General features: G+C 37.5%; 1 protein-coding gene across 1 annotated transcript in view; it reads left to right on the top strand.

Annotated features, from left to right (window-relative positions):
- The window catches only part of LOC103926239 (chromosome unknown open reading frame, human C8orf34), a 168,114-nt gene that overhangs the window by 8,939 nt on the left and 145,647 nt on the right, over positions 1-13,528 (top strand). Inside the window, exon 2 of the mRNA XM_009335079.1 lies at positions 12,650-12,797. Within this exon, the coding sequence (XP_009333354.1) occupies positions 12,650-12,797 (148 nt within the window). The remainder of the gene's footprint in view (positions 1-12,649; positions 12,798-13,528) is intronic.

Raw genomic sequence — 13,528 nt, 5'->3', positions numbered from 1 at the left:
AGCACCCGAGTTACTAATCTCTACAACTGTTTACATCCAAAGACTCTATTACATGGACAGACGATCCCTTAATGGTCTTATAAAACCAATATTCTAAATTCTTTTTTGTGTCATTAAATCTTTAATTTCAAATGTGCGATTTAAACATGGTAAATGTGTTCTTTAAATCTTTAAAAATTATAATCTTTTATACTTAACAGATCTCTAACTTTGAGAAGCTCAGACTAATGTATATGAATTCAATCCTATTCAGAAACTTGAAATCCAATTTCATTATCACCTCTCTCTTCCTATAATCAAGGCTGCTTGCCACAACTTTGTATGCAACAGCGGTGCGGACTTTGTTCATGTTAATCTATTGTTCATAGGTACTTTTCGCTTGCAATCTCATGCAATCCAGCATTGCCTATTCACAGTTGTTATTTTCATTATACTTCATAGCATTTTGCCCCAGGTGTTGCATTATATTTGCATGTGAAAGCACCACCCAAAGCCTTAACTAAGAAGGCAAAAACCTATTTACTCAGGGTTTTTTTTCATGTTTTTTTAGAGCATTCAGGCCACTCTAGAAGATCGGGATCTGTTGTCTTTCTAAAAACCGCTCATCAAGGTTTGCTTCTTGAATTTAAAATGTGGTCGGAAGAGATGGTCACAGAATCCCTGTTCTGTTCACTTGCTTAGGGACTGTGAGACCCTGTGTTCAGTGTCCTGTTCAGCCTGCAGGGATTAGACTCACATCTCCCACCTCCTTGCAGGCAAGTGTCAGCAGGCTGTAGCATAGCTATTCAGGCAGCTACTTCGGAAAAGTAGTCTTGCATTCTGGTCACTTCACCGTGATTGACTTTGATCCTGAAGTGTTTGGACAAAATAGGCTCATTCCTGAGGTGTATCGGATCACCAGGTTCACTTACAGTTTATGTACCTGGAGTATTTTCAAGTCAAGCTGATGGTATCAATACTACAGAGATTGTCAAGATGCAGTTTTAGTTTTGGGTAACTAAATTTTCCTGAACTCTCAGTTCAGATACTGAAGTCTTTTATTGGCCCACAGTGTTCCTAGTACAATCATGCATAACCCCACAGTCCTCGAAATAATTATGTGAACTCTGGTACTAAAAACTTTAAATTTAATTTTAAATGATTGAACTGAAAATTAAACAGATTCACTCACTCTCTTTTGTAACAAGCCATACTTAAAAATCAATCCATTAGATTTATTTAAAAAAAAAATGCCATAAAACCATCCATTAGATTGTGCTCATACTTCAGAAGTAAATTTATTATAAGGGACTTCATTAAAGAAAGTGGATATGTAAGTGGAAAAAAACTTTGTTTCTAATTCTAAATTTATGGCCAGTGTATGATTCTAGTATCTTAGTCCAAAGGGTAATTTCAACACTGTTCGTATAGTAAAGCCACCACCTAAGGAGCACATTGCAAGTGATAGGATTTGAACTTCAGTCCAAAGCCTGAACTGGGTGACAGCCTCAAAATGGCCCAGAAGGTCTGAAGTGGTCTGCTGAAGTTTGTACTGTGGACAGATTACTTAAATACTGGAAATCTCTGTGCATATACACACACACATATATATACACCTAGGGGAGATGTCTGGCAAGATTCAGTGATTTAAAGCCTTAGGTCTGTGACCCTGGGGTTCAGGTTTTTTACTTGCACTTCCAAATACTTGTATTTATGTTAATAGCTTTATGCTAGGTATATTATTGCTGATTTGGTTTTCTGTTGTTTTGTTGTCTCCTTCATTCGTGTGTGAGATCAGCCTCAGAAGTCTTCTTCATGCCTGCTGGTAAATTATCCTGTGGATAAATGAGCATTGGTGGCTGATAGTGTACCTGCTATGCTGAAACCAGTGAGTAGGCAAAGCTGTGTGACTGAGTTGAGTGAAGGATCAAGGATTTGGAAATGTGTGTCCACAGCTCACCCAAGAGTCCAGAGTGTGCTCTCCTGCTGTGTGGGTGACTGCCAAACAGTTCCCAGTGGGAAATGTCTCTAGTGGTACGCACTGTTAAACGGCTTGCAGTAACTTCTTCAGGAAGTCGCTGTTTGGAAGAGCTCTGCTCCTGCTGGTGTTCTGCCATGGGTGCCATGGTTTGGCATACAGTTAGCAGCTTTTAAAATAGAAATGTAAAAAAAAAAAAAAAAAGAGCTTGTAGGAAAACTGATTTTAAACAAGTTTTTTTAACGTTAACTGTTGACTTCTAAATGTCATATTGTCATTTTTTTCTTCACTCCAGTACTGCTATCCACAGGGGAAGTTGTCTGAGAAAAATATCAGGCCTTTTAATGTGACTACTCACCACCAGTTTTTGTTATACAGCTAGCAAAGTTTTGACAGGCTTTTGAAAGGATGAAATATGAAGTGGAGAAAATTTAGATTGTTCATTTTGAATGTCAATGTTTCACATATATGAAGAGCCATTTTGTTACATGTAAATGATATAAACTTGACTGACTTACTGCAAAAATTCATGGACTACATGCATTTCTGACTTCTAAGATACATCACAGCCTGAAATATCAGATTTATGTTAATGTAATTTTACAGCAAATAAACGTCTTTTAAAAAGAGAAGGAATTAATGCTTTTATGTTTTAGGTAGAGTTTGGATTGTGTATTATGAATACATTAATGAGTATATGAATTACCATTTACCTCAGTGGTCCAGTCATTACAATGATAATGAATGTATTCTCTTGAATATATGCAAAATACTGGAAAATCTTTTTTGCTCTTTTTTGCATTGATACCCATAAGAATAATAAAAAATACTGAATATATTCAGTATTTCTAGCTATACACGTTTTGCCCCCATGTGTATGTATTTTTTCTGCATGAAAGCAGAAATCCTATTCCTATAAGGAATTTAAATTATTGTATTTAAGCCCCATTTTTAGGTTATCTAATTCAGATTGCTTTGAAATGTTTCACTGACCATTTTTTGAGTTAGCCTGATACTTTCAGTATTAGTAAAATACAATATGGTGAAATTCAGCGGTCCTGAAACTCTTGGTGTTAGAAAATAGTCTTAGGCTATGAATTTATTTGGGGTGTGGCTGAGCCCTAAGCTTTTTGGAAGTTGACTTTTTCTCTTCCATTTGCTTGTGCTTTCAGCAGCACTTTGGCAGCTGACCTAAACTAGAAGTTCATGGGAGCAATCGAAGGCAGTGACTCTCTAGCGTAAGCATATTAGCTTCATGCTGCCACTATGTACTTTGTGGTTATCCACAAAAACATCTTATTATTCACTTGTGTATGCTTTATGTGTACAATATACAGAACAGTGGTAGTGAGCCGTGTGAAACGGAGGAGAGAGGAGCACAGCACCAGGCTATGAAACTTGTGACTCTGAAGAGCTTGCTGTAAAAATGGATCTGACAGTGCTTTCTCTGAGGCCGTGCCACTGTTGGTGGAAGAAACCCCAGTGCTCACCTTGCAGCTATCAGGTGCAGTGAAGCAAGCAGGAGGATTAGGGGATGTTGCTTCTGCACTATAGCCAGGACTTCTTTGCTGGTTGTAACATGGTTTCAGGGAGTGGGTGGGACGGGTGTGCACCTTGCTCATGAGTTTAGGTAGGACTAGGACTTTCACCAGCTTTACACTAAATCATCACTTGTTGCCCAACTCCAGACTTAGGTCCTTCTGTCTTCTGCCAGAAAAATTAAGAGTACTGTCTTGAATTCTGGGATTTTAAATAGTGAAAAATCGGGACTCTTAATTCCTAGACCAAATTTATCAATGTCATACTTCTGGTGTTATACTTTTAGATATTATAATGTGACTGTAATTGAAAAAAAGAAGTATAAAATCATGTCTTGCATAGTAATTTTCTTCAAGCACTGACAAATCAAACAGTTTAATTCCCCTAAACTGTGAGAATAGGAACTAGAAAAAAGCATGAGAAGTGATGAATATGCAACATGTATTTCTGATAATTTTTTCTTCTCGGAATATATCAGTAGTATATCTAATGTGTGATCTAATTCAGAAATACGTATTTACATTTTTTAACTTTACTGGGATAAGTGATGGGGGGAGGGAGGGAGGCAAAAAAAGCACCCGAGAGGTGTGGTTGGTTGCTGCACACATTTTGAAAATGTGTATTGTCCAAGTTTTTCACAGGATGCAATTGAAAGGATTTCCATCAATCTTCAAAACATATCTGCATAATTAGATTCTAAAAAAGACCTAATTTTTTTTTGGGTAGGCTCCTGGAAGGAAGGAAATGCTTGCAATTCTTCAGACGCAGAGCAGTGATCATCAAGGCATTTTAAGCATGCACCTGGCTTTATAATTATTTACTTCTCATGCGTAAAAAATACCTAAGCTTAAGTCCTTTGCTGAGTCAATCCCTTAATATACCAATTGTTTTTTTCACGTGCAGCCTTCTTTTTCTGATCACCAATCATAGACACTTAATAACCATTACTATAGTGGTACTGTACTGGATCTGGCTGGGGTGGAGTTGATTTTCTTCATAGCAGCCCCTATGGTGCTGTGTTTCAGATTGGTGACCGAAGTAGTGTTGATAACAAACCAATGCTTTAGCTATTGCTGAGCAGTGCTTGCACAGGGTCAAGGCCTTCTCTGTTCCTCACTCTGCCCACCAGCGAGCAGGCTGGGGATGGGCAAGAGGCTGGGAGGGGACACAGCTGTGACAGCTGACCCCAACTGAGCAAAGAGATATTCATTACCATATAATATCATGCTCAGCAATAAAAGCTGAGGGGTAAATTTTCTGAAGTAGCCGTTGCTTGGGGACTGGCTGGGCAGTGGGAGGTGGTGAGTGATTGCTTTGGCATCACTTGGGGTTTTTGTTTGTTTGTTTGTTTTTCCTCTTCCCTTTGCTTATTAAACTGTCTTTATCTTGACCCATGAGTTCTTCCTGCTTTTGCTCTTCCCGTTCTCTCCCCCATCCTGCTGGGGGTGCGACTGAGTGCGTGGCTGGTGGGTGCTTAGCTGCTGGCTGGGGTCAACACACCAGAGGTAGCCACAAAAATACCTACTGCTTTAGTTTCTAGTATCACCCTCCCTCAGAAAAAAAGTTTGTTCCAGGTAGGTAGAAGCTAAGTCAGTGAGGTTTAAAGTGTAAATGTGATGCGATTTTTTTAACAGTTACAGTAATGAATCATTGAACAAAGATGAACAAGTGGCTTCACCTTAGACCTTGAAATTGGAATAAGATTACTTCAGCTGATCAGAGAAAGATCAGCTCTAGCCTGTTGATTTAGGTTTTAGAAAAGGCAGTGATGTGCAGTCAGTGTTGTTTTATGGCTGTAATTTAAGGAAATCAGTCCAGGTTGTAATAGTCTTTCCTAGCCTTTATCTATGAGTATTCCTTTCGATGAAAATCCTACAGACCTTTCAGAAAACCAGTAGTTTTCATTTTTTCTTTGTTGAACTGTGAAGTGCCTCGCCTTCAGGGTAGAATTTCCACTGGTTGATAGATAGAGTGGGTGGAAACCGAGGAAGATTTCTGAATTACGCTTTAGGGAAACCTTACAGTGTTTCTGCCGTAACATGAACTACCCTTGTTTGATAAATCCTTGCTGAGTTCAGATAATGATATGGTAGGCATAATTCCACAAGCGTAAGATTGTTATGCAGAGATACAGGGCTGCTGAAAGAAATGTAAGCTATTATAGAGAATCTTTGTGATTTGAAAACCATGGGAGAAAATGTGATAACTGTTGACATGCTTGGCATATCTGAGAGCATGTCTTTAACCTTTTGTTCTTTTACTGGGTAGTAGTTAATATTTTAGAGTAACCTAGTACCTGTGACCTCCCTTTTGGCAGCATTCTTTTCTGAAATGATTGAATGAAAGAAAGGAAATCTTTCAATAATAAAGCCAAAAAGCAAAGGTGTTTGAAGCTATTTTGTGAACTCAGAAGTGGTATAATACATTTGAGACAATGATATTTGAAATATCAAGAATAAGATAGGGGAAAAAACCCTCAAAGGATACATAAGTGAAAAAATACAGCAAGAGGTTCAGGTAGATATTGCACGTTATGATGTGCATGGTGGAGTTTGATAAACTGTCATGAGCTTACTCAGTGGAACTTCAGAATTGTCCACCAGACCTCATCTATGCAAAAGGTTTTTGTTTCTGGATCACTAAGTAAGATCAATGATGCACATTTTATCAACTGTTACGTACATGCGTTGGATTTATATCAGATAGGGCTAGTTCATCCCACTCAGGGAACTGATTATATGATTTGCAAAGGGTTTGTAGTGGAAAGAATATGTTGTTTCCATTCTGCTCTCCAGACTCTCCCTAAACATATGGTTAGTAACGGAGCCCCAAAAATTGGTCTTCTGTTATTGAATTGGTACAGATATTTAATAGATGAACATTTAAGCAGGACTGTTAGCTATTCAGTATATTTGTTTTCAGATTCATTATTATTATTCTCATTGTATGATCCGAAAGTGTACCAATTTTGTATATCAGAGTTATCAACCTGATTTGAGATGTGAAAAAAGCAGTTTGAGACTTTGAATGGTAGTACTCTGAGTCTGAAAATGTTACCCGTGCCACTAGTCCCATATTGCAGATTTCCCTACCAGTGCCACTTTTCAGGGAATTTTGTTTGCACCATAATATCAGGGCCACCATATCAGCTTTGTACTTTCTCTTTAGTTGTATGTCCAAAGTAATTTCTTGTGGGGTGTGTGCCATGATGTGTACTGCAGTTTTGTGATACGAAATTTAGCTGCACAGCTAGCTGAAATGGCGGGAATGAGTAGTGTTGGGGCTTTGAATGAAGAAAGAGTTGGTTGAAAAATTTGTAGTCAATTCCAGGTAAAAGTCTGAATATTTTCACAAACAAGCTGAATAGGACTACTAATCCTATAGAGGTTTGCTCTCAACCGTTTTTCTACCGTGGTTAGTTTGAAACAACTAGTATGGTGCAGGCATGTGAATTGTGTCTGTGTGGAGATTTGCTTTGTGGTGAATAATTTATTTCATAAGGAGACGTGGTGATAATTTCATGAACACTTAAAATATGTTGAAGTCCATTTTGATTATAGTCTATAATGTGACTTTCTTCTTTTAATTCTGAATTGCTCGAGAAGATTTAAAGCCTAGCCATTTTCTGAAAGAAGGATGCTGGTATTTTTCCTTCATTTCCATGGAAAATAATCTTTTGTGGTAGAAGCAGTGATGTTTACCTTTCTGCTCTCATTTAAGAATTGCAAACTTCCATTTTAGCCAGTAAGAATAATGTTGAAATATACTTTTTTTAAAATTCTTTTTTTTTATTTCCTTGCTTTATTACTGTAGAAATCGGAAAGGGATTCTAAAGAAAAAAATCTGTCAATCACTAAAAAGTTTAATAAACTTACTTTCCTTCCACAGGTTTTCCCTCAATTTTATACCTTCGTTGTTCGCTTACAGCGTGTATGAAGTGATTAGCAAATGTAAATTTAGATGTCTGCCTGTCTTCTAAGTGTCTAAGCTATCCATTGTAGTCAATGGATATATAGCCAGTACAGTCAGTGGAGCCTGGAGAGCCATTCTTCTTATCTTAAGAGGACATACACTGGCTAGTCAACTGGGACCTCTCTGGGTTCCTTGACTTCATTGACAAGATCACCACTGACATCGGTGTGAAGACTGCTGTATTTAATTGTCTTAATTTGGAACTGAATGCCATCAAAACCTTGTAGTTTAAGCTAAGCCACCTAGTCTCTTTGTTTGGTCAGGAGAAAGACACAGACATTTTCTGAGGGCAATTCACTCTACCTACTTAAAACATCTAATTTAAACCATGAAATGAGAGCGTGATACAGCCAAAATCTGTGCACGCTCTGCCAGAGTCTGTAGAAGTCTATATAGTTAAAAACAAAACCTGTGATTGTTGTGTAGTTACTGTTATCAATTACAGGGCAAGATAGAATGTCTCTTAATTAACTTAATAACCTGATAGGTACATTTAGACATAGCTAATTAGAGCTTTCTTGTAATTGGGCCTATGATTAATAGACTGTGAAGACTGTTTCATTTGTATTAAATGCATGGACAGTCACAAGGAAATTAAAATTTGAGCCTGCATTGAATAACTAATGGCACAATAGTGAAAGATTATTCTCTTTATAAAGAATTAATATATTAAGTCGCTAGTTTAGACCTGTTTTTTTCAAGTTCTTTTGCAGCCTTATCAATATGTGCATGAATCTCTCTCTTGGAAATATCCACAGATCAACTTTTGCAAGTTTCTTTTAAAACGGTCTATCTTACATAGTTTAATAAAACTAGTGAATGTAAAAGCATGTGAAGATACCATTACAGAAGAAAGTAGAAATAACTGGTTTCATTTCTGGTTTGCACAGCGCAAGGTGAAATCCTTGGAGAAGTTAACTGCCAGTTTTTCTGGAGCTTATATTACCTTTCTGCCTGTTCTTTCTCATTCTGGTCAGGGCAGAACCTAATTTGGGGCAATACAGTGGGGAAGCAACAGAAATGAATGTATTCACCCTCGTGCTCTGGTCTGTAGTAGTCATGGAAGTTTCCTTTCACTCCTTTTCTGTGCTGCAGTGTCTCTTGTGGGTGCACAGGGAATTAATAGCTACTGACATCTGAACAGGCTTCTTCACTTGTTACGCAGCTGGAAGGGAGGGACTGAGGGGAGTCCCACTGATAGAAAAGACAAAAGGACATAGCGTGAAAGGAAGACATAGCGGTGGAAAGAAGATAGGAGGAGAGGGATTATGTATAGTGAACAGTTCATCTGGCAGCATGGAGACCCAATCCTCCATGACTTTTATTTGTTGTTATAAGGCATGCTGTGCACAGAATAATGTTATAAAGGTAGACAAAATTTTTTATTTTTCTTATTTGAAGTAGGTGAAATTGGGAACAAGTAGAAAACGTAGAAATTAGAGCTAGAAAGGTGAAAAGTATAATTAATAAATTTAAGAGACATAAATGCCTTGCATTTCTGTTTTCATGCATAGTTGAAACTTATCTGTGGAATTTTTCATCAAGAAATGAATCTCAGTTTCAATGTTCTTGTGCCATTTTTATCCTGCTGTTAATGCAGAGGCGGCTTCATTGAGACTAGTTGGTCTTTTTCCTTTTCTTTTTCTTGTGAAACCTTGCCTACTTAGCACATCGTGAGTCAGATCAGACTGCTGCTAACCAAAAAAGAATTTTATTTTTGTAACTTGTTGTACATTTTAGTTTTTCTTATTTAATACTTTCACTTTTGTCATCTTTTTTTGAACGACTTCAAAATTGTATATTTAGAGTAGCACGTAGTATGTTATTCCTGTTGTCTGGTCATCTGAGCAACAGATGAGAGCATCAAATAAACTTTGGATAGTTTCATCAGAAGTTTAAGATAGTTTGTCTTTTACTAGGCAATGGTGCTAAGATGAGAATGCCCCTAACAGGCATTCGTAATCTATAATGTCTTTTCACCTTCAGTGAAATACGTGTTTTTACTTAAAAAGTGACCTGAGTGCTCGCTAAGTACAGTTATTGCCTGTGTGAAGTTTTTTGCCTTTTTTGTTGAGGATTTTTTTTTGTTTGGTTGGTTTGTGCTGTTTCTCTTCCCCCTCTCACCCCTCTACACCATGGCATAGCCAAGCAACCAAACACGGGCAGATAACACATTTCCTTGTAATTGCCAATTTGCTGGGGATGACAAGAGTCTCAAAGGAAGCATGAGCTTGAAGAGCACGGGCTGGGGACTGAACGGATGGAGTTAGGTCCCTTGATGGACTGGGTGGCAGAATTTGGTAGGAGGGCGAGGGCAGCGAGGATCATGGAGTTGTGATCCTACTTCTGGGATCTCTGACAGTGTGTGTGGCAGGAGGATATGGAAGGAGATAACACCTCCTGCATGTGAATGTGGATTTACACAGAGCATATGTCTGAAGCTATTATCATGGCTATTGTTATCACCGGTTGAGGTGGAGGTGTTCTTAGCAAATTCTGCAGAGTTCAGGAACCCTGCTGTAGTAAGTTGGAGACCACTTTCACACCTTGCTTTAGAAGCAAATCCCTACGAGCTTCTTCACTCCCCTTTTGCAACGGAGTACTCACAGTAAAGAGCTATGTCTTCCTTAAATGGCAGGGCTCATAATCTGAATCACCTTTGCATTGACTTAAAGTTGTATTTACTTTTAATGACAACTCTGCAAGTGGTTGAGGCAAATCAGTTTGAGGCTTATTACACAAATAAGTAGTGTTTTTTGGAACTGCATACTATTTTCAGTTTATGAGGATTCCAGCAATGTTATTTCTTTTTTGCTTTAGGTGTACAGGATTGGTACAACTCATTTGTTATTCCAGATATATAAAAGTAGCTTCTATCTATAGTTCTTTTAACTTTTCTAATTACTGTGGCAGAATAGAACTGATTATGCTCTGGGACAGCACAGATCTCTATATCAGTCAGGCCTTATTATTAACATGTTAACAGTAGATAAAAATGTGGTCCTTTTGAATAGGAGCTAATTTCACATCACCTCAGAATAGCACTTTTTTTTTTTTGTACTTTGTGCAATTATGTTCTTCAGTTTTATTGCTATGTCTCAGAATAAGGTAAAGAATCCTATAATCAGTTTTATTTTATTAGGTCTGTTTCTGTTAATTAAAGACCATTTCTTCCTGTGACAAGCAAGTCAGTGATGGCAACAATCAAGTAGCATGTCTTACATTGACACGTAGGCATTTTAAAATTTTTCATCTCTGTATTATCTTTTTTAATGCTACATTAATTTTGTAATTTATTATTAATAAATTGTCACCCATGCATGTCTTAAAAAAATTAATAGTATCAGTGTGTGTATCTCAGTTCTCATCATCTTGTTTTTATTAATCTAAGACAGAAAAATCATTTTCAAACCATGATTCAGAGAAATGGTTTAAATTACAAGTCAGCTATTACAGATCGACACTTTTCCTTTGGTAATAGAATCCTCTGCAGTGGAATTCCTACTGCTATTGTGGTCCATTACAAGCACAAGATTACATCTTTCCACTTGTCACTAATTCTGCATTTTGGCAGGGAAAAAAAGAAAGGTTTGCTGTTAGAGTGTTGCCAAGCAACCAAAATATGAATTACTCCAATTTCTGGATTTTTCTTGTATGATGTATATCAGAGGGTTTCTCCTACATTGGTGAGAGACAGTCTAGATGAAGTTACACTCCATAGCTTTACTATTTCTAAGATTAGTTAAGTAGCTTAATTTTTCCCTGTGGAGTTCCATTTCAAAACCAAAGACACTTTTTTTTTTTGGTTCCCTGTAGATAATTATCAAAAATCATGTCACAGATGATCATGTCTTCACAAGACATGAGATTGGGCATGTTTTCTCCTTCTTGTTTTCTGAAATTAGATTTCTCTTTCTGAAATGGAAAGCTTGTTTCTGTCTCATTTTCACTTGTACCTCATTGTTTATACCACTACTAGAATAAAAAGAATGGAAAGTCTTGGAGTGGACAAAGATAACTTGCTGCGTCTTAAAAATCCTGCATGTGTTACTCATGTTTACTGTTATTTAGTATACTCCCTCTTAAGTATCTTCTTCCAATACAACTGATCGTAGTATCAAGTAACTACTGGTATTTAAAAAATTATTCATTAAATGAACATGTGTGGAAAAGATGAAGTGAAGATTGACTTAAGTGTGTGGAAGTTATGGTAAGGTTTATGCTTGGGGATAGATGAAGAGACAATAAATGCTCTTAATAACTTAAGCCAGTTTTTTGTCCTGATTTTGTTGTACATTCCTGTAATTTTTTACTTCAATGGAGCTTTTTCGTTTTGCCGTGACAGCCACAGATTTCCTGTGGAACTATGGATTTCAGGGTGACCTCCCACGTTAGCCATTGATTTCCTCTCAGGGCACATGCTCAGCACAGAGCCACAGCTTCTTTCTGGATTCCTAAGCTGTGTTTTATGTGTAGGGAGCCAGGAAGAACCTCAGCAGCAATATGGAGAGTGCTTCTCTTTCTGCAGTCCTGCAAGGCCAGGGTGTATAACAGCAACTAGATAGTATCAATGCATGGCATAGGAGATGGTTTCCTGTTGACATTGGGTTTGTATCCATGTCTGCAACAGTGTAATAAAATATTTGCTTATGTCTATACAATAATATTTTGGAGGACTTGCTTTAAAAAATGTCTGCCTGTTTGATCAGACCTTGGAGTTCCCAGATATGACTGCATATTCTAACCAGATTGTTGTTCCATTTCTGGGTGAGATAAAAAATGCACCAACCTTCCTGATAAACCAATTTCCAATGAGAAGAAACTTGGATGTATGGGTCAGAGAAGAGCTACTTGCTGCTCTGAAAAATTCTGCATTCAGAACTCTTGTTCTGAATGGTTAAATGAACAGTATTCAGATTGCTCTGGGTAAATTTGAGCAGGTAGCGGGGTTTGGGTTGTTTAACATGAATTCCAGTGGATAACTGACTGTATAGGCTAAGAGCACTTCAACTTCACAGGGCGAAGCTAGTAGTAGTTTGAGGAGATGGGTGTTTCCAGCTGTTTTCTTCAAAGTTGAAAACAGGCTTTTCCTTTCTAAATGCTCCTTTACTTTTGGTAAATACAAGATTAGTTTAGGTGCAATATCCCACTAATTTTTTGTTTTGTTTTAATTTTCTAAAGGAGTTGATGACCAAGCTGATAACAGAGACACCTGACCAGCCAATCCCTTTTCTAATTGATCATCTTCAGTCCAAACAGGGGAACCGCAGTCAGCTTCAGAGAACGTTGTCTGGCTCTGCTGCCCTTTGGGCAGAGAGTGAAACATCAGGTATGTTCTGTATGCTGGAAAGGGCTAGTCTCCAGTATAATCTTCCCACACTTTCATCCATGATTTCCTGGATGCATGTGTATTACAGGTACTACTCTGTGGTTTTGAGCATGCACAATAAGTCCTGTTTGTCCAGTAGATACTGAATTTAATATATATTGTTGGCTATCAGCTCAGCCTATGTACATATCATGTGAGTATGGGTCAGAGTTACAGGGTGGAAGCAATCCCAGTCTCAATGAGAAAGAAGGTGCATATAAAGGTCCCTTGATTCCCCTGCTGTCCTCCTTGCTTTCCCCTTTCTCCTCGCTTTCCCCTTTCTCTTTGCTTTGTTTTCCTTTTCCCTCCTGTGGTGTATTTGTGCCTGAGATTAGCCTCTATTGAGGTATTTTCTTTAATAATACACGTTTTTAACAACCCATTTTCCAACACTTAATGAGAAGATGCTATTAGTACTTTATGAGCTCCAGTGTAAATAATTTATAATTGTAGATCTTCAGAAGCATAAACAAATTTCTGAAATAATATCTGCTCTGATTCTAAAGTAGAAATTTTAGCTTTGATATTCTGGTACAAGCAACTATTATAATGTTGGTTTTGTATTTAAAAATTGACTGATGATCTGTTTCAGACTATAATAGATCTCAAGTAGTTGCTGATAGTCAAAATGTTAGTTGCCTGACAAATCAGCTTTTTATTTATATCAAATGTAAAGTTTTAAGCATAGGCAG

The sequence above is a fragment of the Pygoscelis adeliae genome, unplaced genomic scaffold, assembly GCF_000699105.1.
Source record: "Pygoscelis adeliae isolate BGI_AS28 unplaced genomic scaffold, ASM69910v1 Scaffold101, whole genome shotgun sequence".
NCBI lineage: Eukaryota > Metazoa > Chordata > Aves > Sphenisciformes > Spheniscidae > Pygoscelis > Pygoscelis adeliae.
This window is presented reverse-complemented; position numbering and strand designations above follow the sequence as displayed.